The sequence below is a fragment of the Malus domestica genome, chromosome 14, assembly GCF_042453785.1.
Source record: "Malus domestica chromosome 14, GDT2T_hap1".
NCBI classification, from domain to species: Eukaryota; Viridiplantae; Streptophyta; class Magnoliopsida; order Rosales; family Rosaceae; genus Malus; species Malus domestica.
This window is the reverse complement of record NC_091674.1, coordinates 6,954,300-6,980,185: the sequence shown is the minus strand read 5'-3', so window position 1 is coordinate 6,980,185 and position 25,886 is coordinate 6,954,300. Positions and strand designations below refer to the sequence as shown.

The 25,886-nt window shown below is 35.2% G+C and overlaps 2 protein-coding genes across 3 annotated transcripts; both read right to left on the bottom strand.

Moving 5' to 3' along the window:
• Nucleotides 1–4,072: 4,072 nt before the first annotated feature.
• LOC103431002 (large ribosomal subunit protein eL6-like) lies at nt 4,073–6,736 on the bottom strand. Its single transcript, XM_008369148.4, has 4 exons — nt 6,370–6,736; nt 6,158–6,264; nt 4,866–5,047; nt 4,073–4,380 (listed from the first exon to the last, which is right to left on the bottom strand). Exons 1-4 carry the CDS (start codon nt 6,624–6,626, stop codon nt 4,225–4,227), a joined length of 702 nt encoding a protein of 233 aa, XP_008367370.3. The 5' UTR covers nt 6,627–6,736; the 3' UTR covers nt 4,073–4,224.
• Nucleotides 6,737–11,419: 4,683 nt separating this feature from the next.
• Nucleotides 11,420–18,580, bottom strand: LOC103431001 (bZIP transcription factor TGA10-like). Of its 2 annotated transcripts, XM_008369147.4 has the most exons (11): nt 18,040–18,580; nt 17,645–17,775; nt 16,816–16,913; nt 16,485–16,631; nt 16,282–16,353; nt 16,125–16,184; nt 15,911–15,988; nt 15,752–15,827; nt 15,372–15,643; nt 13,921–14,160; nt 11,420–11,812 (listed from the first exon to the last, which is right to left on the bottom strand). In XM_008369147.4, the coding sequence occupies exons 1-11, from the start codon at nt 18,336–18,338 to the stop codon at nt 11,657–11,659; spliced, it is 1,629 nt and encodes a 542-aa protein (XP_008367369.3). In that variant the 5' UTR covers nt 18,339–18,580; the 3' UTR covers nt 11,420–11,656. The 2 variants fall into 2 exon arrangements, with proteins under 2 accessions (XP_008367369.3, XP_070668450.1); XM_070812349.1 differs by lacking the exons at nt 17,645–17,775; nt 18,040–18,580 and adding an exon at nt 17,134–17,237.
• Between the last annotated feature and the right edge of the window lie 7,306 nt (nt 18,581–25,886).

Genomic DNA, 25,886 nt, shown 5'->3' with positions numbered 1-25,886 from the left:
CATATGAAAAGTAAATTAAGGGTAAAAATCGGTGGGTTTGGTTAGGAACAAATTAGACCGAGTATAACTGTATAAATGTCGAAAGGTCTTCAAATTTTTTATCAACCATTGGACCGACCCGATCGATTCAGACCAAATGTCGAACCGTAAAATTCTGGCTAACTTACATCGTCTTCTAGTCATCATTTGTCCTCCTTTAGGCCAAAGCCCAAACAAGTAGAGAAAGAAACTGGCAGACCCAATTGAATGCTATGGGCCAAATAGACGACATAATACTGTCCAGATATTCTCTTCCGTACATTTTGTTTTCACGAGTAAACATTTGGTGATCTAGGTGGTTTTTCGTTAAAGTGAACAGTACCAGGAGCTTTTCGTTAAAGTTCACTTATTATTATTATTATTATTTATAAAAAGAGAGTGAGAAAAGAAGGACTTCAACTTGAGATTTTTAGTGTAGGGATAAATGTCTATAAATATAATTACTTGAAAAACAAGTCTCTTCAATATATTTGTTTTATATTATGAATTGTTGGCCTATCTAAATCAACCCTAGTTTTCTTGTTTTCGGTGCTATAACTCTACTTTGTGCATAATCTTGAGGCTAAATTCTTATATTTTTTTGTTTAGTCTTCACCGATATATCCTCGTATTCCTATAGTGCACTCGTAACATAATTGTACATTTTTATCCTTCATGGTCAGTCTGAAGCCGCAGAGCTAATGTACATTACATTTTCTTGAAGATTAGCTGACCTACGTAAAAGGGTTGTCTTCTCCTTCTTTTTTCCTTCTTTTTTTCTTCTTTCAGGTGTGTCTTCTAGTAGTCTAGTTTCGAAGGAATCAAAAGCTTTACTATTCTCTGGTGTATGGCATGCACTAGATAAACAGAGTGTTGGAGTTCAATCGAGGATCATCCAACCGCCATAAAATCTATATACTAACACATACTGGAAAATCTTTAAAAAAACATCCATTATTCTTCCAAGGAAAGGGAAAAACTAAAGGCAGCAGAAAATGAAGATTATTACTATAGTGCTCTCCCAAACAAGGCAGGCGTGGTTCTGCATTATTAATTCGCAAACTGAACTGATGAGAAATTCTTGCATGGAAAATGTGTATATAACATCTTTATCACAATAACCTATCTTCCGACCAGCACATGAGGAAGTTTCTATGAGAGAGAGTTACATATATGCACCCGTCGTATGCAAAAACGTATCCTAACCCGTAACTAGCTAAAAAAGCCTCAATTTTTTTTTCTTAGAGAAGAAAAGCTGCAGTTTTTTAGAGTAGCATTATTTGGTCCATTACAAAATTTTAAGCATATAAAGAGTAAAGAGGATCGCTATTCAGACTCTCTTAAGAACAAGTTTAAACGGAACTTATTAACATATGTATATAGTTGAAAATTTATGTTGCAGCTTTGGCTCATTATAACACAATATGATAATAAAGAAGAAATATTACGGGTGTCAATCTCGCTTGAACTTGAACTTGCTGTTAAAAGCGTCGTAATAGTGGTTCTAAGTAGTACATACCTTCAGTATCACACTTCCTCCATGCTACAGTCATTTTCAATCAAGGCTTTGATCATTCTTTATCCCAACAAATATAACAACAAATTACTTTTTAATTCACATGACAGCAACCAAAAAAGCAATTCCAAACTGGTAGTGGAGGTGGCAGATGCCCAAAAAGTTTGAACACATGAAAATGCAGGATTATGCGACTTGACTGTACAAGGTGGCTCTTAATACCTGAGAAGCAGAATTTAAGGATACTGTACGTTAAGCATCAATAAACCCGGAACAGCTCAAATTCACGGTTGCGAATTTTTCACTAAAACGAGAATCCTGGCTGGATCGTACAAATCTAACAGAGAAGGTGAAGATGCTAGCTCAAAGTCAAGTTCAAGATGCTGCTCTCGAACACCATTACTGCCTGCAATATGCCGATTTCGGAACAAGTGATTTACGACATGAAACCGACAAGATGTAGCAGTAAACCAGTATACAGCTGCAACCCTTGCCCTTACTTGCGTCTACTGTTGATTATTTATACAAGTTTCAGGTAAAGTTTGTACTTAAAATCGTTTCCCATGTACCTGAAATGAGGATACTATAACAAAACATACTTCTCGTTGTGTCTCAACATGTTAATCATATTTGTTGCATATTGAAGCATATATTTCTTCAGTTCAACCCCACTAAAACATTGCATGTTACTCGATCACCCAATGTTGTGGCAAGCATTCTTCAAAAGCTTTTGTTCCAATCTTCTGGTCCAACTTTCCATTCTTCTGTAAACAATCCCACCCCCCCCCCCCCTCCCCCGGGGCGCACGAAATCCATGCTTTGATCTTTCTATGGTGCTATAGGAATAGAAAGTGGGTCAAAATTCTTCATCCTTGATTAAGTCAAGAACCTGTTTAACTCATCATATTGTATTTCGTACTCTTCTATTCTTAGATTTGAATTCAGCTATTTTCGTTTAGTTTAATTTAGAAATTTCCTTCATCTTTCAGGTTACTAGAGCATCCCAAACTCCCACCACCACTTTGAGGATTCATTTAAGGACTTCAAGAAAACATTCAGGTCCCTAAAGAATTATTGTCTTCAATGGGGGATTCTAACACTATAATTCCTAAATGCAGGGACTAAATTATTGAAAAGTTGTTGTGCATTTTGTTAAGAGTGTTGTTGTCGTTGATAAAATTTAGAAAGCTATCTCTACCGTTTGTTTCCTAACGATTAAAGAAAAAGGAAAAAACCAAAAAGAGAAGTTGTTGTGCAGAATTCACATGTGAGGGAAGTTTGTTTCCCACTCAAAATCAACAGGGAGCCCACTCTTTGAGTCCCTATACAATCCTCACATTTGAGAATTCCTTTCAGGTTTGAGTGAGTCTCTATATTGGGATACTTTGACGACTTCTATTTCGACCTATTGAAGCCCTGAAAATTTCTTTGAGGTATGAGTGAGTCTACTGGGATAATTTGAGAACTTCTATTCCAACCCATTGAAGTTCTTTGTCCCTATATTTAAGAACTATACAAATGCTGAGACTCCATTTAGGGCTAGTTTGGTATTGATGTGCTTTGAAAAAAAACTGCTTATGCTGTGCTGTGAGAATAAGCTTATTTTTGCTGTTTCACGTTGTCAGCTTTTTTTTCATCCAAAACTGTGAAAATAAGCTGTTTTTAAGTGTTTACCAAATATCTTTTTGAGCTCAGATTTTTTTGATACCCACTTTTTATAAAAGTACCTCAGTACCAAACCAGTACTTAACGTCTCCATTGGAGGCTCAAAGAAGGACTAGTTGCTGTATCCAATGTTTGTGAACTCATCTGTGCCAGAGGAAGACTAGTTATGAAACAGTTGGAATATGTTAAGGTATGCTTTCGCTTATTGCTCTTGGCCCACATGAATTATTAAACCATTTGGAAGATAGCCCTGAGACATTTGATGTCCAACGGTGGGGAGTTTCAGCCCTGTAATTAGGTAATTAGGTAATTAGGTTTAGGGTTTGAAGTAGATAGGCCAAGGGAAAGTCACAAGCATGTAAGTCAATTTTATTGAACTAGTCATTATGATGACCCGACCCCACTTAGTGGGAAAAGGCTTTGTTGTTGTTGTTGTTGTTGTTGAGTCATTATGATGACATCATACATTCAGCATGAAACTTGGCATTATGTACACAAGAGGTGTGGGTTTTTGCACCATTGACTCGTAAATCTGTTTTACAAACATACCAGAAAATTCCGGTCTAATGGTATTCCATTTTAATGGTAAGCGAGAGATCTTAAATTAGATTCTTACAAAAAACGAATTTGAATCACATTATTGCTAACCCATTGTGAAGCCTTAGCCCACTCCCCCACCTCTTAATGTGGATAATATTGTTACAGTAAGGGGGTTGATGCAGAGATTTTTAAGCATCCCAATCAATTTTTTCGTAAAACTGTCAAAGGCCAGTTTTACGTTTATAGGAAGATCGTTTGAGATTGTTACACGGGTACAAAAGCTTGTTTTTTTGTGCAAAGAAACAAAGTCTCCCATGGCCATACAGATCAAAATGACCAAAACAATATCTTTCATAATGCAACTCCGATCAACGCAAAATTTTGGATACGCTGGTAAAATGAAAATACAGAGTATGCTGGTAATCTGAAACAAACGAGTAGAACAGCACAAAATGATCCTAAAAAGTAGTATATGAGATAGTAGTCTAAAAGACAAGCTCATGAGGCTTCATGCCCGCCTTAAGAGAGAATCTCGCTGCTAAGTACGTCTTCAAGTCTGGGACAGCCTCGATGGACTTTATCAATGAAGCATCCACACTCTTCTGATCATCTTTCTTTCCTTGTGGGAGCACACTCTTTTCCTACAATTTGTCGTTTGGAAAATATTAATAAAAAAAGTCGTACCCAGTGCACAAGGCTCCCGCTTTACGCAGGGTCTGGGAGAGGTGAATGTCGGCTAGCTTTACCCCCATTTATGGAGAGGCTGCTCCCAATTGGAAAATATTAATAGACATTAAAAAAATTCCAACGGAATCTACAACAGTGAACATTATTGCCCAACAATTTACATGCTTCTGATTAACATGTAAAAGAGATCAACCTCGTAGCAAAAGGACGGGTAGATATAATCAAAAGGGAAAAATAAAGTAGCAGACAATCTGTATAATCTTATCCTTTCATCTCAGGGTATTATGTTGCATGATAAAAATAATATGCAAATTTAGAAGACTGTGATTGCACTGCCACATCGAACGACTTTAAAGTCCATGAAGACAGTAGCAATAATGGAAGATATCTATAATTTTGCTCAAAAGTACAAGTAAACGAAGAAAACAATGAGTCTAACCTCTTTATCTGCCTCAAAAAACTCTCCCTCACCCTTCTTCTTCTTCTTTTCAACTTCCTTTGCAAAATATTTGTCATCAAACTTTTCTACATTCACCCCAGAAATGTCAACCTTGGTTGAAGTGGCAATCACATAAGACTGATTAACGCGTCTCAAAGGAACACCATTAATTTTAAAGGGCCCTGCAGTCGAATAAAATCAGCACTCAAGTTAGAATGACACTTAACAAGTTTCGTGAAGAAGCATGCAAGCGTCAAAAACTAGAAACACACTCTCCCCAACACACCATGCAATAAAAAAGAAAGGGGTGTGCCAATCCACACACCCTTTTTTACTTCTCACACACCCCTTGTTAATTTCCGTCCTTTGATTTTCTTTAATTCAGTTGGCCAAAAATTAAGAGGGTGTGTACGAAGTAAAAAAGGGTGTGTGAATAACACATCCCAAAACAAAACACAGTCTAGCAAATACACAAAATCAGTCAATTTAAACCAAAAATAAGAAATCTTTGAATAAGAAACAAAGAAAGAATAACTGGATCAATTAATGAAGTCCTATGATACTAAAAGTTGAAGGCATAAAAGTTTTACATGCATCAAGGAAAAAGCCATTTGTAGAAGGTTTAGTGAAGCTAATTCATATGTTTAGACTTTATAACAATCACAATTAAGTGATGCACGGTGCAAAGATCACATTCTCGAGAACATATCTACATAAATCAGAGAAAGTAACCATGTAAATTGGGTATCAGACGACATGTTGCAAATTGATATTTCATGTCATCAATCATTGTTTCCCTAGAATAATTCATCGTGTGATACAGATTCAGAAGAACAAAACCAGTACCAGATCACTCACAGTACAAACTACCCTATTTGAACATACCCCATTTTAAAATATCCCATTCAACAGGAGACGAGCAATCTCCCAAGCGCAGTGTGCATGGGAGGGGACCGTTTTTCAATAAGTTACAACAAAGGGAACCATCATTTTTGCACCAAATCTTACCGGTGCCATACAAATCAACATTGTTGGCATTAAGTCCGAACAGAATGGGAGGTTATTACAAAAATAGAAGCTCAAATTGACCGGGTTTCGAAAATTCAAATGTACTAATTGGACCAGTTCAGAGTAAGTTTATCAAACTTGTCATTCAGAAAAATGAAGAAATATGCTATTACTAGTAACAAAAAAACAAAAAAAGTAACAGTAAGAATACAACCATTCAGCTAAAAAAAACAAAAAACTCGAAAAATAAACAGTTCAAAGAAAAAATGGAAGCGAAAGCTCACCGGTAACAAGAAGCAACCCAGATGGAAGCTGCTTAAGAAAAACAACTCTCTTGCCCTTAAACCTCCCAGCCAATATAATCAACAACGTCCCCCGTGTAATACTCGCCCTACATTCAATCAACCAAATAAAAAAATTTAAAAAACTAACCAACAAATCAAACCCATTTTTCTATTTTTTTTTTTAAGTAGCTAAAAAATGTGAAAAAGGGAACCTGAGCTTGGTGGGTTTTGGCTTGCGTTTGTTGACGAGTGGCTTCTTGACGTCATCGGCGGGGTAGAACTTCGGGGGCTTCTCGGATGCGGTCTCGGCCGCCGGCTTCGGGTCATGGCTTGGAAAAACGCCGCCATTTTTGGCCTTGATAGCCCAGAGACCACGCTTGTGGTACATCTTGGACCTCGAAAACTTACCCATCCCACGAACCAGATCTGGGTTTCGGGTCTTTCTCGGGTTTCTTGCTTTAGCCGCCATTGTGAGATCTCACGGTGTCTCTGTCTGAAACCTACGGTTGGGACTTGGGGGAGAGAGAGAGGGTGCGGGATTGAAGTAAAACCCTAACTGCGGTTTTATCTTTTGTTTGTTTTTGAATTATTTTTAATTGGGCTCGTAGTTGAAAGTAGAGATTTTGTGGGCTCTGTATCAATCTCACAAGGCCCAAACATTGACAAGTTTGACTTTAGCCCCCCAAGTCATATGGAGAACGAACAACAATCGCTTTGGGATTGGCCGACCAGCCCAACCCATTTAATTATGTAAAACATTAGGTCATTATTTGGCTAAAGGGGCATCAAGCTAGCCAAATGTAGTCCCCTTCTTATAACAACACATCCCTAATCTTACGATTTTATTAATTTTAAAAGAGTGAAATGATGAAAATGCCCCTAAAGGTGAGATTGTTGACTTTCGTTGACCGTCATTTTGTAACGCGTATGAGCTATTATTTTATCGTATTCTCAATGTACTCGACAGTACAAATGCGTATGCTCAAGAGGAATCGAAATCGAAGCTACGATGGTGAGATTTTTGTGGCTTGTGGGGCTTACACCTCAACTCCCTACTCCTATCCTGCCTCGTGGCACCTTGTCTCCCACACTCTCGAACTCTCTTCCAGTAGTCTCTCCCGTCTCTTTCTCTCTGTTAGCTCTCTCACTTACCCTCATTCTGGGGGAAATTCGTAGCACCACCATCACTTCACCATCACCATTCTAGCGAGCACCACCTTCAAGAACTTTTCCCCAACGACCAATGACAGACTCACACACCCCAAAGCTTTGGACATTGCCACTTTTTCCCTCTTTTCTCTCTTTATATAGTGGTAGTGACACTATTCAAGAGTTTCTCCGATGATTTCTTGTCATTTCTGGCAAAGGTAAGCTTCGAAAATCCTCAAATCTTCATAGATCGTGTTTAGGAGTACGATTAGGATATCTTTGAGATGTTTTATGTTGTTTGGATGCAAAGATAGCTTGGGGAAAATTTCCCCAGTTTTTCGGCAGGATTATGAAGCTTTGCAGGCCATTTTCGGCTAACTCTGGCCATGGTTGAACCCCCATCTTGGTGTACACTTGTTCCTTATCTCTCTATCTTGATTTTGGCTTTTGATTCGTAGAAAATGGTTGAGTTTGAACCCGTTATAGCCCTTTGAAGTTTTTCGTCTCCCTTTACAAAATCTAACCTTTTTTTCGTTGGGTCCAATGGGTTCAACCACGAGCCTAAATGGGCCGACCCGACCCGATACAAAAAAAGAGGACCCAAAACCTAATCCACAAACTGGCCCACTCACCCTTGTTTTTCGCTCTTCTAGGTTTTAGTAGCTGAACTTTCATGTTGACGAGGATTCTTGGCAAAAGTTGGAATAGGAGATTACCTTCGACGGTATAATTCTTATCCTACTTTTACTGTACTTTACTTATACTCTGACATCACATGTGAATTGGGTTCAATCCCGCTCACTTGCTCACTCTTGTATTTAGGCACTTTTAGGTTTAAATTTACTTACATTTTCCACATCACTACACTTTATGGCTTCGTCTCATTTCTGGTGTCGGCTAGCACTACTTGATTCAGAGTCTAGGTGGACATTCTAGATCGGGGTGTGTCACCTCTTAGCCATTTTTTTGTCTAACTCCTCAGTTACAATAATTGATTCAAATTCAAAGGTTAGATTTGAAAACATTCTAAGGTAGTTTAATTAAATAAACCATAAATTTAAAGTATAAACTTAAAGCTAGTAAATTATTGAGGGGACTATGTTTAGCCCCTTCGTTTTGAGATGGTATATGAGTATCGCCTGATACTGTTCATTTAAAAATAACATTTTTGTAGGACTATAGTTTTGGATAAGGATATAGTTAGCACTTTCTGTTAGAGATGGCCTATATGGGGCAGCTTTGACTCACCTACCCTTAGTTATTTTAAAATATTAAAAAATAATTTGAACTTACTTTTAAGTAAGAGTAATGCTAGGTAGACTAAATTTACAAACTAAATGATGTCTCACCAATAGAAATAAGCACACTAGTCAACACTTAAGTAATAATCCAGTCATCAACTTCTATGTCATTTAATTTATAAGATTTTGTCTACAAATTTAGTCTCCTTAGCATTACCTTTTTAAGTAAATATCACAAATACTAAGTCTTATTAGTCCCAAAATATGTTTTTACTTAAAAAAAAGAATAATATACCAATATTTATGGTGATTTTGTATAAAATCAATAAAAAGTTACAATATTAACAATATATCAATCATATTTATGCTAATTATAAAAAGGTCAATCATGTGCTGTGATACTTAAATGCATTTAAGATAAACAAAAATTACAAAATATGTCATTACAGATGGCATCCACTTTAAATGACACCCATTTTCTTATATTTTTCATATTTTGGAATAGGTCAATACGAATTCAGACACTGCATTACTGTGTTTATTTTCTGATTCTGGTTTTATTGGATTTAGAAATTGCGTTGCAACGCAATGTCCATTTTCTGGTTTTGTTTTTTTTTGTTTTTATCCATCACTCACACGCCTCTTGTTCTTCACACATCATGCAACTCCTAATTTGTGCATTTGGATTCACACACTACAATGCAGGGTCCGTTTTCTAGTTCTGTTTTTTACATTATTTTTACATTTGGATTCAAACACTGCATTGGAGTGTTTGTTTCCTGATTCTGTTTTTATATTTTGATTCAAACACTGCATTGCAGTGTTCGTTTCCTTTTTTTTTTTTTTAATTTTTAATTTTTTAATTCTTACATTTTGATTCAGACACTATGTTGCAGTGTCCGTTTTCTGGTTCTTTTTCTTCCCCATCTCCTATGCTTCACACTTTACGCAACTCCTTTTAGATTCAAAACACACAATGTGTTTGTTTCCTGATTCTTAATTGCAGGCTGTAAACTCTTTGCAAACGCACCTTTAATTCAAGAGGGTTTTGATGGACACTACCCTTAAGAGAATCTCCACGACCAAAGCCTTCGGAAGTTTGCTAGATATCTATTACATCCTCTCTTTTTTTGTTCTTACTGCTGATAGTTGCAATTTTCTACGGAATTCCCTTTTTTTTTCTTTTTTTCTTTCTCTTGACATTGTGTTTGGTATTGGAAAGTTTTAGCGCACAGGGATTAGTCAAACTATTTATTCTGGTTTGACGTAGGAGAGAAAAGAAAGAGGATAGATAAACATGAGAGAGTGAAGGGAAAGAAGGGAAGAGAGAGACATGATAGGAAATCAGGAGAGAATGAAGTAAATAAGGATGAGAAAGCGAATGAGATAATGAATGGAATAAAGTGAAGAGAGAAGGGTATAATAGTTATTTTATACTTAGCTTAAACTGATGTGGCATGCTTCATTAACCTATGCATAATTATTATAAGTATTTCATTGATTATGTCCAAAAATAAAATTGGCCATTGATATATGGCTAATTAGTGAAGTTTTTATTGACCTTTGGCCAAATATCCTTAATATTTAACTATGTATTGATTTAAATATGATAGCCTAAATCTTCGGTCGCCCCCAATCTAACGAATTATACCGTGGCGTGCCATGCCTTATTTAAATGTGTCATGCATGTATATGTGCTCTTGTTAGCCCACTTGTTTGACACTAAGGGGGTGGGAATGATCAATTAGTATCGAACTCATCATTCATGAAATTCAAACGTAAATTTTTCACGTATAAGTGAAAAATAATATTACTAGACCATAATCTCTTGGCCAGGATCCAAAGGAAGGCCCAAGAGAGTAATTAAGGCCATCTCCAATTGAGCCAGGTATAGAGCCATAGGCCAAAGGACAATCCTTTTTGGCACAAAACTCATCTTCACTAAAGGTCTGGGCCAAAAAATCTTGGGACCCACCTAGCCAAAATCCAGCCATATGACCAACGGGTTGGCCATCTTTAGCCAGCCAGCCAACCCTTTCAGTTGGGCCTAGCTAGATTGTTTTTAAGACAATATTTAAAAAAAATTAAAAATTCTACTTTTTTTTTCCTATAAGTACTTAAGATATTTCTACATCATTTCTCACATATTTTTTCACCATTTCATACTATCTTATCTCATTTTATTTCATTTCTTCACATTCTATTTACTTCAAACACTCTTTTCATACACACCCCTCTCTTACCTCTTCCAATAATCTTTCCTTTAACTTTTTCAATAATTTTCAAATGGCCACTCTACAAGTGGCACTCAAAATATGTCCGGAGGCTTATTATCATTGAGCGACAAGTGTCTTTCAAAATATGTCCTGAAACCTTATTTTAATAGGATACTTTAATTCAATTAACCAATAACATTAAAAAACAAACTTAAAATAATAAATTATTGAGTCGGCTAAAAAATAACCCATTTCGGTTGAAGATGATATATAAATATGGCCTATCACTGTTCATTAAAAAAAAATTCTTGCAGGATTATAATTTGGACGGGAGCTAAACATAACACCTTTGATTGAAGATGACCTAACATACCGAGATCCAAGACCATAAGGCATCCATGCAGCAACACTAAGACCACGTGGACGTTTTGAGTTTCAACTTTCAACACACTCGGCTTCTCTTCTGTGTCTACTTCACACGAACTCACAAAAACCTAAGCACCAGCCAGACCATCTTCTTGGATTCCAGTCGTCAAATTAATGTTCGAATTTTCTAAATTAATTCTTTTCTTTTTTCTTGCCACTATTTTCTTGGTCAGCATTGGCTGCTCATAGAACCATATCCCCTCTGAATTAATTTCCATATCCAAGAAAAATTAACGAGAAATATCTATAAGGGAGAGAGTAAATTCTACAACTGCTTGGAGTTTTATCTACTTTTAATTGTCTATCTATACATCTCTCTATCTAGATAGGAAAGAGGTAAAGCGATGTCACATCATATTAAGATGACATTAGTTGATTAAACTGTAACTAATTGACAGAGAAGAGAGACATGCATTGAAGCTAGTCATGATAGTTGATATGAATTTTGTAGCTTCGAATATTCTAATTTATGACTGATCTTGTCGAGGACGACCCATCCAGAGAGAGCTGAGAGCTCGGAGACGATGGAAGTACTCAGCGATTGCCAGCAAACACCTCGCTGCTTGACGGGTTGTCAGAATTTGTTGAAGCCGGTAAATTGTCTGCTGCCTCAGATTATCAGCCTGTAAGTTTCACTTAAATAACTATTAGATAATCATAAACATCAAATATATGTGCACAAATTGCCTGTCACAACTTATTTGAATAAATAAATACATATTATAATGTACATATGGTACAAGAATAGGAACCTAGACCAGATGAGATTAATCCTTGACATTTACAATTCATATCTTTACGTACAAGCAGATAAGTTTGACTTTGTGATATACAATAAGAGTGATTGTCGAATCGGTTAACTAGATAAAGCATAAAAGTCATTAGTTAGGAAGTTAATGAAATGTGGGGGGTGAGAAATTTTGTTGGTCATCATTGGTCGTGGGGTAAACTTGGTGACCTTTTGCAAAGAATTTTGACTACAAGGGGTGAGTAGGGGAAAATAATTACATGGACTTATCTTCCTTGAGTAGTTTAGCACACTTTTTGCAATGACTTGAATTCTATATTTGTTCAAACAAAAGAAGGAATTTAGTAAGCTAGATAATTTAAGTCAATAGAGCATGTTAAGATGTCAATACTAAGTTTCCAAAAAAAAAAAAGATGTCAATTACTAATTGGGTAGATGAGTCTTGAAGAAGGGATCAGTGTGCCCTAAACATATAATAATTACTCTCTTAATCTACCTGCGACTAGATTGTTGAATATAAGAATATGATCTTTATTGAAAACCAAATAATAAAATGATTCAAACCCATATCATCATTACAACTATAGGACCTTAATTAATTTGATTTTAAAAAAGGTGAGCACTATATTCAAATTGAATTGAACTTCGCAACCTGCTTGAAAATTACTCTCATTTTATGAGATTTGAAGGGATTTTTTTCCCTTTACTCTCTCTCTCTCTCTCTCTCTCTCTCTCTCTCTCTCTATATATATATATATATGTATGTATACGTGTGTGTGTTGGCTAGCTATATATAATATAAGAGCCTATTAGGGTTCTAGAACAGTCGGTCAAAAGGAAGTTACGGTAAAGGGACTACGTTGGCTTGTAAGTCAAGCGGTTAGGACCATGACATCATGCAAAGATATGGGTCTAGGGATCTTTTGGATGGTGATGTATATTAGTGGACGTGACCAGATTTGATGCTTATCAGCTACTAAGGATGCAGAGGAAAACTTTGGCTACTGGTTTTCTAATCTAGTTCGATCCTTTATCTTGGTCTGTCACTTGCTAGCTCTATCATTTTATACTTCTATAGTTTGGTTGGAAAATAAGAGGGCTGGTCGCGACCTTATACTTCTATAGTTTGCTAGCTCTTTCATTTTATGCCTCTCACTTGTTTAATTAGCTTATGCTTTGCAAGTTGACAGGGACGTACATATTTTTTTGTTTTTGTTGATGGAGTATAAATGTACGAGAACAACGAACTAGTTGTCTATGCTCCGAAAAAAAAGAAAAAAAGAACTAATCTTTTACACAAAGTTACATATAAAAATGGTCTTTGTTAGACGATTCTAATGGGGCTAAGTCTCACGACAGTATGAGGTGCTCACTTATATTAGAGAAGTGATTAGTGATTTAATCACTTTTGAGTGAAATGTATTATTCTGAAGACATACGTTGCATTAAATATTTGCTTTTAACTTTTGAACTTAATGGTATGGGTTAGTTTTATTGGACTTAAGGAGACGTAGAAGGAACGAGTTGAATGCATAAAGTCCCTTTCAAGAAATAATACTTGAGCGACAACCCCTTATGAGAAAGAAGCATGCAGATAAATAGATTCGAAGTACCCTCCAGCCACGTCATGCGAGTGAGACATGGAGTGGTTCATGGTGTTGGGGTAGGTTTTCCAACCAAAAACAATGAAGGTCCCATTCACAAGATCATTGTAGGGGACCACCGTCAAGATCAAACGGATAGAACTTCATGCCTCATCAACGTGCCATTAAGAAAATAATCTATAATATAGTTTTAATAATTCGGTGTAAAACAATTAGGGCAGTCATTAATTGGCTAGTACAAGTACTGATCACTAATATATTTTGTTTTTGCATATTTGTCGGACTATATATTGATATATCAGAAACTGTAAATTAATACTTGATACCAAACTTTCAGGATAAAAAAATTGTATATGTAGTTAGTCATTCATATACGTACCTGTCTAACAAAGCCCTCGAGGGTGGAGAGCTTGTTCATGGCTATAGCCATCTGTCCCATGTAGTTGGCCATGTTGGGAGGGCAGCTCAACGAATCAGAGGTTATGGTCTCTGAGAGAGACTGATTGAGAGCTTCAAGACCTTGAGAGAGAGCTTCTTCAGTCTCCTGTGTGGATTGTTGTAACCCACAAATACCCAATAGTTGCTGCTCCGTTAAAGGCTCGATTTGATTCAGAATAATCTAATATCCATCAATAACAACAACAAAAACCAATCATCAACGTCAATTGTGTTTTGAACGTACTGAAAAGAAATTACACCGAAGATCCTCGAGGGATCCTAATTCTAATCAACGTCAATTATCTTTCACAAATAATTTGATTTATTAACATTAATAGTAAATTAATATCATGCATGCAAATAGGCAAAAACCAAACTTTCTTTGCTATGATTTATTTTTGCTTAATTATTTGCTAGAAACCAAAGAGAAAGATGAAGATAGATACAAGATTTTTGTATATATTCATCAAAGGAGAGAAAGAAATCAAGAGAGAAAGAAAACACCAGTATAACTCTCTTTCCTGCTGGATCAATTTTTCAGAGATCAAAATTGTAGTACTAACAGACATGACTTTTGGGGATGACACCTAACTCTACCTTTTAGTAGGAAAACCTTCACGTTACCTTTCGTCATTCATAATATTCGCACAATGAGAATTGAGATGGATCCATATTCTTTTGCCACTGCCACCGACAACTACTTTAATGTGCATGTACCCATGCATATATATATCTTACTTGTCATTTTGATCATAATATGTACGCTCGTTGTACTACAATATCATATCTCATCATATTCCCTTCACATGTTTCATCGATATTATCTTTTTCCTCCCCTCTCCAAACAAATAGATGAGGAGGGGTTTCAAGTTATTTTTGTTTCAGAGGAGGGTTTCGAATTAACCTTGTTTCATTTTTATGTAATTAGAGTTTGCGTTGCAGCTAATTAATTAAGCATAGAATTACTTGAGTCTAAACCGAGTTTTCTATTTTACATTTTGCAGGTAATTGAAAATAGACTAATCATGATCCTGACCTATTGCCTTAGACTCCCTTACGACTTAAGCTAACCCTAATTAAGGGCTTAAAAATCTGGGTTTTCAATATGGTACTGCTGCATGCATGATCTAACCTAAGATGAAGGTTTTCAACCTGGTTTTCCAAAATGGTAACAATAATTTTGCCTCATACTAGTTGTGTACCTAATTCAAGTAGATAAAATCTGGTTGTGTCCTTTTGTCATTTTCTTGTCACACATTTACTGTTGTACTTCTTTCATGAATTTGAAGATTTTGTGAAAAAGAAATATGTTCCAGTACAAAAGAACAACTAATTAATGAGGAAGATATGTATTTGTAAGTTTCTGGGGTTAATGAGCTAGGAATATCAAACCTTGATGACCTCAGAGGGCCGAAATCCACCCATCCACATGAAGCAACGTTCAGCCGGAGTCTTCCACATACCAGAAACAATGTGAAACACATCAGTCTTGGCAACCATGCCTTTGAGGTTCAACACTTCATCATAATGTGCCAAGCAGTTGTCCACATAAAGTCGCAGTTCATTCTCCGGCAAATGCTCTTGTACTGCAGCTCGAAGCTCACACATGAGACGGTGGTGCTCCTCCAGCCACCTTGCATACTCCATGTCAAAAACGGCAGCGTCTAATGAAATAATGAGAGAAAGATGAAAATGGGTTTTAAAAAGGGTTTTATACTGATGCTGAACTTAAGACATAAAAAGTGAAAATGGAACAAATATAATTTTAATACCTGAGCTAGTGTTGTTGATACCAACAGGAAGGCTTTGTTGCTCTCCTCCTACAATTCCTCCTCCAAAGAACATGCCCTACAAAACCAAAACCCAATCTTAAAGAAATGTTTAGGAAATAAATCAACCAAAAAAATTGTTAATTAGTAGAGTAAACTCACTTGAGATCTGGCTCTTTGCAGCTCTTGTTCCAGTTGAGTTAGCTTAATCCTACTTGTCTCTAACTGCTGCACATATGCCTGGAAAAAAGAAAAAGGTTTAAGGATTAGATTAAGAATTAAAGTTTTGAAAAACCGAGGTTAATTGTTAATTTGTAATGGAAAAGTAAACAAAAAAAAAGGCTAATGACTTGCAAATTTTCTACGGGTTGAGTACCTTTTTTCTAAGCCTGCTTTTCCTGGCTGCTTCTCTATTCTGAGCAAGCCTTCTCAAAGTCTGGAAAGAATAATCACACCAAACGTTGGAAATTGTTGTTGTAGAGAAGAAATAGGAAGTGAAAATATTTTACTATAAAAAGTGAACCCAAAGTCACCTTAGGGTCTGGTGTTTTGGGTCCTTCTTGCTCTGAACTTGATGTAGTTGGTCCCTTGCGGTTACCCTCACGCTGCCAAAACATTCAAAGTAAAACATATACAACAAAATAAACAAATTCATAGAATTTATCTCAATTTTAATATAGTTTTTTCTAGTTAATAATTTAGAGTAAATAATTGATTTAATTTCCATGATCCGTACCTTGATAGCTTTGGCAGGTTCGTGAGAAGGTCCAGAAGGAGGAGGAGGGGCAGTAGAATCATTGCGTGCGTTGGCCAACTCCATGGACGGTTCTGATGGTCTCTTTGAACCACTACTTGAAGGAGAAACCAATCCCGTTCCAGCTGCCTATATTACCAAACCCAAACGAACCCATTTTACAACTATAATTCAATATTTCAATGTGCTAATTAGCTCTATATTAAACAAAATAAAATAAAATAGACTTGAACCGACCAACAAGAAATGAATTAAAATACTAAGTAGTAGTATATATAATATATACAACTAAATAACGGTTAGAGTGAGATACCTTGGTTGATGATGATGGCTCTACATGCATCGGCTGAGATGGGAAAATATTCAAAGTTGGAGGCCTCATTCCAGATGACGAATTATTTTGATGAAGATCTGCACACAAAAATTAATTAATTCTCACAACTATTGAAAATCATATATATATATATATATATATGTATATATATTTAAGTAGAAATTAATCAGTAATCATGGTATATTAGAGAAAATAGAGAGATGAATTAACCAAGGGAGCTCTAGAAAAATGATTAAAAGAGGAACCATAAGAACTAGGAATTTGAAATGGTCATGATAAATATTTCTTAGGACAGACGGGGATATTTCCAGCAAGGAAGTCATGATCTGAGTGTTTGTTGCATGTGTGTCAGGGTCCAACCAAGCTTCAAAGAAGAAGAAACGAAAAAAATTCAAAAAAGGAGAGACATGGGGTTTTTCATGTAAATTTGTGAATTTACAGTTTTCCTTTGTGTGTATTTGCTTTGTGGATCCGGTCAAAGAAAGTACCGGGCAGAGAGAGAGAGAGAGAGAGAGAGAGAGAGAGAGAGAGAGAGAGAGAGAGAGAGAGAGAGAGAGGAGATGGAAATAGTTTTGTTGAACACGCTTTTCCTGTGGCCCAAACAAAATCTCTACTCCATTTCCGACCCAGAAAGGACTGAGGACGACTGAGAGGGGGAAAAATATATTCCCTTCTGATTCTCTTGTCTCTCTGCCTCCATATCTCCCTTTCTCTCAAGGTTAAGAAAGAATCATGTGGTTAGAGAGAGAGAGAGAGAGAGAGAGAAAGAAAGAGAGAGAAGGGGAAATGAAACGACAGAGATGCTTACGTCGTTGGTCTTGATGGTGAACATGATTAGCTGAAGGGTTGTGATGGTCCTGTGACTGTCCATCAAGGTAGAGAAAAAGAGCTTGATCTAATTCCCCCAAATCATAAGCAGCTCCACCGTCTTTGTTTGATCTGGTGATCATATGTACAAAGATGAAAAATCAATGGTATTAGGAATAATCATCTGCTAAAACACATGTAAGACAAAACGCAACACAAGAATATCATCACAACACACCAATTAATATAAATAAATATTATATTTTGGAAAAAATAGAATTAACCTAAAATTATAAGATGACAAAATGAATGATTTAATTAATCTCTAGCTAGCTAGCCTTTTTCACTTTGATGATGATGGTGATGATGATTATATGATGATGAATATATAATTACATGAAGTTCCCAGCAGGAATATTGGCTGATGATGATTGCATCATCCCATATTGAATCTGCTGCTGTTGCTGCTGATGATGGTGATGATGCTGATCTTGTATTTGATGATGATGTTGTTGTTGGTGTTCAAGTTGATTGCTGTTTCCTTGAATACTTGAAGCCATGAGAAAAGAAGAAGATGTAGAAGTAGGTCTTGCAGAAGAAGCTAAGAGCTTTGTTTCTAAGAGTTGGTGATCTCTTTTATTTTCCTCTTCTTGTCCTCCGCGTCCTCCAAAATCAAAACCTCTTGAAAACCCCATTAATGGCAAAACCGCCTTCTGTTTCCTCCTACCAAGAACATCATCCACATGGAGAGAGAGAGAGAGGAAGGAGGAGAGAGAGAAGTCGGTTGTGAGCTGAGAGCTTGCTAGCTGTGTTGATAATTAAAGAGAGAACAAAATAATGGAATTCAATGTAAAGAAACAAAAGAGACAAGGCTTTTCTATTTTCCCTTCTCTCAGCCCTCTCTCTCTAAGAAATGGACGACTTTATTTTCTGCTGTAAACCAAATATTCAGATAAAGCGGTTCTTAAAAATACACTCTGACTCTCTCTCTCTCTCTCCTTCAAGACCAGGGAAGAGACCTGGGGAGAAACCGCTTACTTTTGTTTATTTTAATTTGGGAAACTGCTAATGGCGTCCTTGTCCAAGCGGACCAAAACCACTCTCTAGCTTATTCTGTTCAGCCTCATGTGAAATGGCCAAACTGTCTTGATCGCAATGCATATCTTCAACTTTTACTATTGACCTTTTTGTTGCAAACACATAAACGTGGATTGGTCATGGGTAAATTCGAACATAACTTAACTAGTATGAGTATGTTAATTTTGTTGAACAATTTATGGGTATGAGGAAGTAAATTTTATTCAAGCAAATGATTAACTATTGTATTTGGACTAAAAGTAAATGTCAGTATACATGCTTGAGATGTTATCAATTGATGACCACCTCATCATTCAAAGAGTGGGAGAATATGGATATGGATGGTACTTTCTTTTATTGGAAAATATGTAAATTTAGTTTTCTACTTAGCCCACAGATTATACAAGTGCTCTCAAAATGATTTACCTAACAATGACATTTTTTGGGGGAATTCATAGTGTAACATTAATAATTGGTTAATGAGTATTACCATTCTCAAGCTTTAAGAGTGATTCATACATATCAAACAGAAGAACAAAAATATATAGAAAAGTTTTATCATATTTATTTTATTTAAGAAAAAATAGCAATACACTTTAAATACATTTGAAGAACAAAAATCAATGAAATGGACCCATCACAAGTAGAAGTCAATTCTTGTGTTCTTTTTAAGAGTATAAATATGTATTTATGAGAAATGCGCAATAAGATTTTTAGAGTTTCAAAATTTTATATTTTTTTAATACTTATAACAATTTCAGTTTCCTAATAGTTTAATATTTTTATTTTATTTTTAAAATATATGTGTTGTAGCACTCAAGCGCTAACCACTAGAATAATATACATAATAGTTTCTCTTCTCTTTTCTTTGATTTTTTTTTAAACCGAAGTTATATAACCTTTTGTCGGTATCACCTTATTATTTATGTTTTCAACGTAACTGAAATCGATGACTTACTAAAACTTTTGTTTGTAATCGAAAAAGAAGAAATAAACGGAAAAGAAACGGCACTGTGCAGAGAATCATTTTTATTAGACGTGCAAGTTATGGCTCGTTTGACAATACTTCTAGGATGGCTAAAAGCATCTTGTAAATAATCAAAACCCTAGAAACGTTTAGTAGACTAGCTCAAAAGTATTTAAATGGATTATAAAATTATTTTTATTGTTTTAAGGAGAAACACACCTTCTTTTAGAGAGCTAGATCGTTTAGAAGTGCTCTTAAAATGACTGAAAGCGTTTTTGGTAAAAGTGATTTTGGGTTCAAAAAGCATTTGAAGTGCATTTTGAAAGACGCACCAGTCATTTTAAAAACACTTGCTATGACATTAGTTATAACTTTCACCAAAAAAGCTTTATGCCTTTAAATTGTTCCAGCGCATAATTATGTGCTTTTTGCATGTAGCATTACAAGTGCTTCTTTAAAATTTATTTGCATTTTTATTAAGTATTGGTTCCAACAGAACTTTCATCAAAACCATTTTCAGTCATTTTAAAAGTACTTCCAAGCACACTAATGCTTTTAATAAAAATATTGATGAGCAAAAGTATTTATAATCAAGTTATTACCAAATGTGTCCTTGATCTTGCTATTCTTTTCCAACCAATGCTAGAAGGTAACATATTTATTGATCATCGCATTTGTATGTGTAAACGCAATATTTAGTCTATAGTAGCATTACTTTATATTTTTTTTTTGAGAAGATATTAAGGGTTAGTTTGAGATTGCAATGCTTTTTCAAAAAACTATTTTTATTGTGCTTTGGATAATCAATTGTACTATAAAGCAGTTGAGCGTTTGATAAATTATATTTTTAAAAGTGTTGTGAATATGAAAATCATTTGATAAATTTTAATGTAAGTGATATATTTGTGGTATATTTATATATAATGATAAAAATGAGCATTGAATGAAAATATAAACAATTATTTTTAGAGCCCTCTCGCTTACGTCCTAAAATTGGTATAAGGCAGAATATCCTGTAATTTAAAATTCGATATATGCTTGACTGACTAGTCAGTATCACTAGTTAACTAAGATCAGATTTGTTAGTTTACCAAAACCAAGAATAAACAATTATACTTGGTTTACTAACTTAACCCTAGTTAACAAAGGTCCAATTCGGTGCACATTTAAACTTTGTTAAACTTAGTTGAAAGCACATATCTATTTGCAAACCCTAGAGTCAATGAGTTACATGCAAATTAGCAAGATATGTGAACAAGAATAACAATAATCAACACAATAAGTTTTTGGCCAAAAAAATCCACCTCTAGGTTAAAAACCAAGGACTCACCATTGAGTCCAATCCACTAGTGTAAACAAGGTTCATACAAAGGCCACACAAGCTCAATTCTTAGATCCCTCTCTACAAAGCAGATTTACCTTTGTGCAACCTTGTCTTACAGGAGATGAACTCTTTCAGTCTTCACGAAGTGGCAGCTCCTCCTGAGCTCATCACATTGTGGCACCGAGAACCAACACAACCAATGCAAATGATATGACAATGATAGTATGTGAATCTGGATTCAATGATCTTTCAGTTTCTCTAGTCAAACATTTGAAGGAAGAAACTGATGAGAATCATAAAAATAGGTCTATATAAAGATTTAAAACTTAATGCAAGATCATGAAAATAATGCAAACCTACTTCCTAATGATTGGTGTTTAATGCATGAAGAAGGTTTGACAGTTAGGGTTTTACAAATGGAGAAGAGGCAAGTTCAAAGCTTTTAATGCAACTCTCTCACTCTAAAAATAATTTATAAACCCCCAAGAACAAACTGAAACATTAGGGAACAAATATACCTAAGGAAATCTGATTTCCATCAGCCAACTTGTGCCAAGGACACTTGTAGGCTGCAAAAGAGATCTAGACAGATCAATGGCTAGAAACTGACCACTAACAAAAAGGTATCAGTCAGCCGATGTAGATTGTCTTAATTTGTGTGCCTAGACAGTTGGAAGTCAGTGCACAAAACTGACTAGGCAATCAAACTAGACAAAGAGTAACACAAATATAGATATGAAATGCACATACATGAACAAACCTTTAGAGGTGAAATGTGCCACATCTTGAACATTTACTCCAGCAGCAACAACCCATGATCAGAGTATATCCTAAAACTAGATTGAGCATGTGTGAGGTTCAATTACAATATTTGACAAGGAAAGCCAAACATAAAAGTCCTGACTTCATACTACCTCAACTATTCTGGTTCTTAGATTCTTTTTCAAGATGCCACTTAGTACTACGGTCTAGTGGTATTCCTCTTCGCTTGTAATTGAGAGGTCTTAGGTTCGATTCTTGCCAAATGCGAATTTGAACCACATTATCGCTAGTCCATTGTGTCAGGCTAAGCCCACCCCTTTTTCCTTAGTGTAGATAATATCGTTTGTTAATAAAAAAAAAAAGAGATTCTTTTTCAAGATTTGTTTTAAAAAAATATTATTTTTCAAGATTGCTTGTGTTGTTGACAATAACGAGTTCAAAACTAATTCATATACTTTAGTGTAAATATATCATAAAAAAACAAATAAAAAAAGAAAAGAATTACATTACTAATAATAAATAAATAGAGTTGCGTATAATGGTATTCATACACATGAGGTCTTAGCTTCCAATCTTTTAAATCGTAAAAGTACTTCCCTTTTAAATTTCATCTCGTCTTCTCAAGGTTTTTATAAAGAAATTGTAATAGGCACTCAGCAATTCTAATTGCACACTCCTAAAGGAGTGTACAATTAGATTTTTAGAGTGGGCAATTAAATTTTTGAAGTGCCAATAATAATTTATTTTTCTATTCACAAAAATTATGGGAATTGTACTCCTAGTATTACGGTTTAGTGATATTTCTATTCACTTGTAAATGAGAGGTCTTAGGTTCGATTCTCATTAAAGGCAAATTTGAATCACATTATTGCTAATCTGTTATGAAACTTAGTTTACTCTCTTACCCTCTTAGTGTAGATAATATCGTTTGTTTCCAGAAATTATATTATAAAAGTAACTTTTCTTTTTCCTTTTGTATAATTAGTAACAATCCAGATGTCAAGCAGTGAAGCACCTTAGTTAGTTGACCTGGAGACACGTGTCATGGTTGAGTTCAATTTTTGTATGATTGTTTGGGTGTGGGACCCCGAATCGGGTGAAAGTTGGAAGCATCTAACGGCTGAGATTTGTGGACCTCAAGTCTTGGCCGTGGGTAGGTCTCTGGGGGCCCACCAAGACCGCCCCCACCATCTTTCCTGCGATTGTTTACTCCTATTTTTTTTTCTTCTAACAACTCCAACAATGAGGACAGTCTGCTAATACATGATTATGAGAAAAAAATAGTATTGGATTGTGATGTAGACACCCCGTGGGAAAACTATTTTCCTTCATCTTTTCCACTTTTGTCTAATTATTTTTTTGTTAATATCTAAAAGGAAGTGGAAGTATATTTCCTAGTGGTATTTTGAATTAAATTGAATTTGATAACTCATAAAACTTAGGTATACATAAATGGTAGATGAAAATGATTTTTTGTTTTAAGGAATTAGAAGGCTTTTTTTATTTTTTATTTTTTTTGTATAAACGATATTATCTATACTAAAATGATTAGAAGAGTAAGCTAAGCCTCAAAATGGGCTAGCCATAATAATGTTTCGCTTTAGGCAAGAATCGAACCTAAGACTTGCCACTTATAAGTGAAGAGGAATATTACTAGATCATAGTACTAAGTGACAATTAGAAGGTGATTATACATGAAAAAGTCTTATCCCTTCTACCATTTTGGTGAGATTTGAAGGAATAAGTTTTTTTAATGAGTAATCAATCTTCTACTTTTAAGCTGAAGACAAAATTTCCATTTCTTTCTTTAACATACCTTGAATATAACAATTTACGAATCAACTTCAAAAGCTAGACATAAAACAAGCCTTATATTTTGATTATGTAGAATGTACGAGTCAAATTTACCCAAAAAAAAAAAAAACTAATTAAGAAATTATTGTAACTATATTCTACATTGTACAGGGTTTATAGTTTTTTAGAATGGACCACATGGTTTCATTTTCTCACATTGTAAGCTGTATATATAATCATGTCCATTTACGCCTCTTTGGTTGTTTGACCTTATGAGGGTTTAGGGTTTTTAAAATCATAAAACAAGGAAGCTACACTAGCACCGGTATGGGCCAAAAATAGTCATCATGGAGCTTCCGCATCTCCTCAATCGATGATCTTAATGGTTTCAAGTGTTGCTTCTATATTTTTCAAAAATAAGTTTAACATCTGTCACATCATTAATTTAATAGAAAATCAAACATTGAATAGACACATCATTAATTTACTAGAAAATCGAACATTGAATAGACAAGAACAAAAATTGATGCAATTTATAACTTAAAGGTGCAATGTGAGAAATTTAAATATTGTGTCGTATTTTAGACATCGCCTATGCATGAATGGAGTAAAATATAGTGAGCCCTCAAATTTTCATGGTAAGGAAACTTTTGGTTTTCTTTTACTAGAAGAATATAAGAAATGATCGAGTAATTTGGAATGGATGACATGCTCTTTTTTCGTTTGAGTTTGGGAATGGATTGAATTCATTACCTCACCAAAATATTCTTTTCCCGTTGGTGCTGTTGCAGTACGTTCGTAATAGCATTTGTTCTATTCATCTAATGCACATGAGTAATATCAGAAACCATTTAGTCATTTAACTACGAGAAATTGAAATGTTCACGGTGAATCAAATCATGGTTAAACAGGTTTCAAATTTGTCGATGTTTTCCATCAATGTGAAGTTACCCTAACAATGGAGCCATTTACGGCTCTTATTATATAAAAAGGATTCCTCTTAAGAGGGACTTTTTCTATATATAATTAAGCGCAAGTAGATTTTGAATATTTGTTCCTATTATATAGACTCTCATTGTCAAAGAAGTTTTTGGATTTACATATCAATTGTAGGGAGATCAAATTTGTAGACTAAATTTTGAAAATTAAATATGAAAGTCGATGATTAGATTATTAATTAAGTGTTGATTAACGTGCTTATTTTTTATTAGTAACACATTATTTAGTTTATAAATTTAATTTACAAATTTAGTTTACTTGACATTATTCATCGATAAATAAAGAGGTGTTGTAAACATTCTTAGTTTAAGTGTGATTGTGTAAATCTTAGATTAGATTTGATTCTAATTATTATTTCCTATTACAACTTGTATTACTTGGGGAAGAAGGAATATCTTCTCTCCTTTTACTACTATAAATAAAGGCACAATATAGGAGGGATAACACACACATTCACCTACAATTCATCAAACACATCTCTCTTAATTTCTCTCCCTCTACCGCCGGCCCCCTTTAACCTTGTTAGATAAAATAGACCACAACACGTTATTAGCACGTTCCTACCACTGCGCTTAGGAATCTGACGTTGAAGAATTTTTCTACATCAAACCAGTTCATCCATATCATCACGCAATTAGGTTCTTTCAAAACAACGGTTTTTATCTCGATATTTTTGCAGCCCTGATAGCATAACATTCACCATAATGCATGACCCAACTTTACGTTTTTCAAATTTTAGATTCTACATAAATTGTGTATGCATTATATTCATAATTGTTGAATTATGTGAATTTGATATTTTCCATGAATTGCATCAAATATATGTACATGCATTAAAATATTACTTGAATATGCAATTAAATAAATGAAATGAAAAAAAAAGAAAGAAAAAATTGAAATCGGGAAAACTAGGGTTCTTCGAACCCGCGCCCTACACTGCTCCATCCATGGCGATGGGCCATACTGTGTAGGCCACCAGCCCAAAAATCGAATCCTGGCCGCAAGCTTGAACCAAAACGATGTGTTTAAAGTACCCTGTCTCAACCCACGGCCTGAAGCCCAGGTCTTCCCCGTTGATTTTTCCGACGAAACATAACCAGCAGTCATGTAAATTGGACAAAACCCATTGTTTTCACCAACAATTTCTAGGTTTTTCGTTCAAATTCGATTGAATTCCTTCGATTCTCTCTCCCTCGACGTTGAGATCTCATCTCTGCCGACAAACACTTGGTTCTCCGATGAACCATGGCTTACCTTGACCTTGGAACACCGTCTGACACGGCGCCGTCAACTAATTTGGGCGTTCTTCCCCGGCAAAGC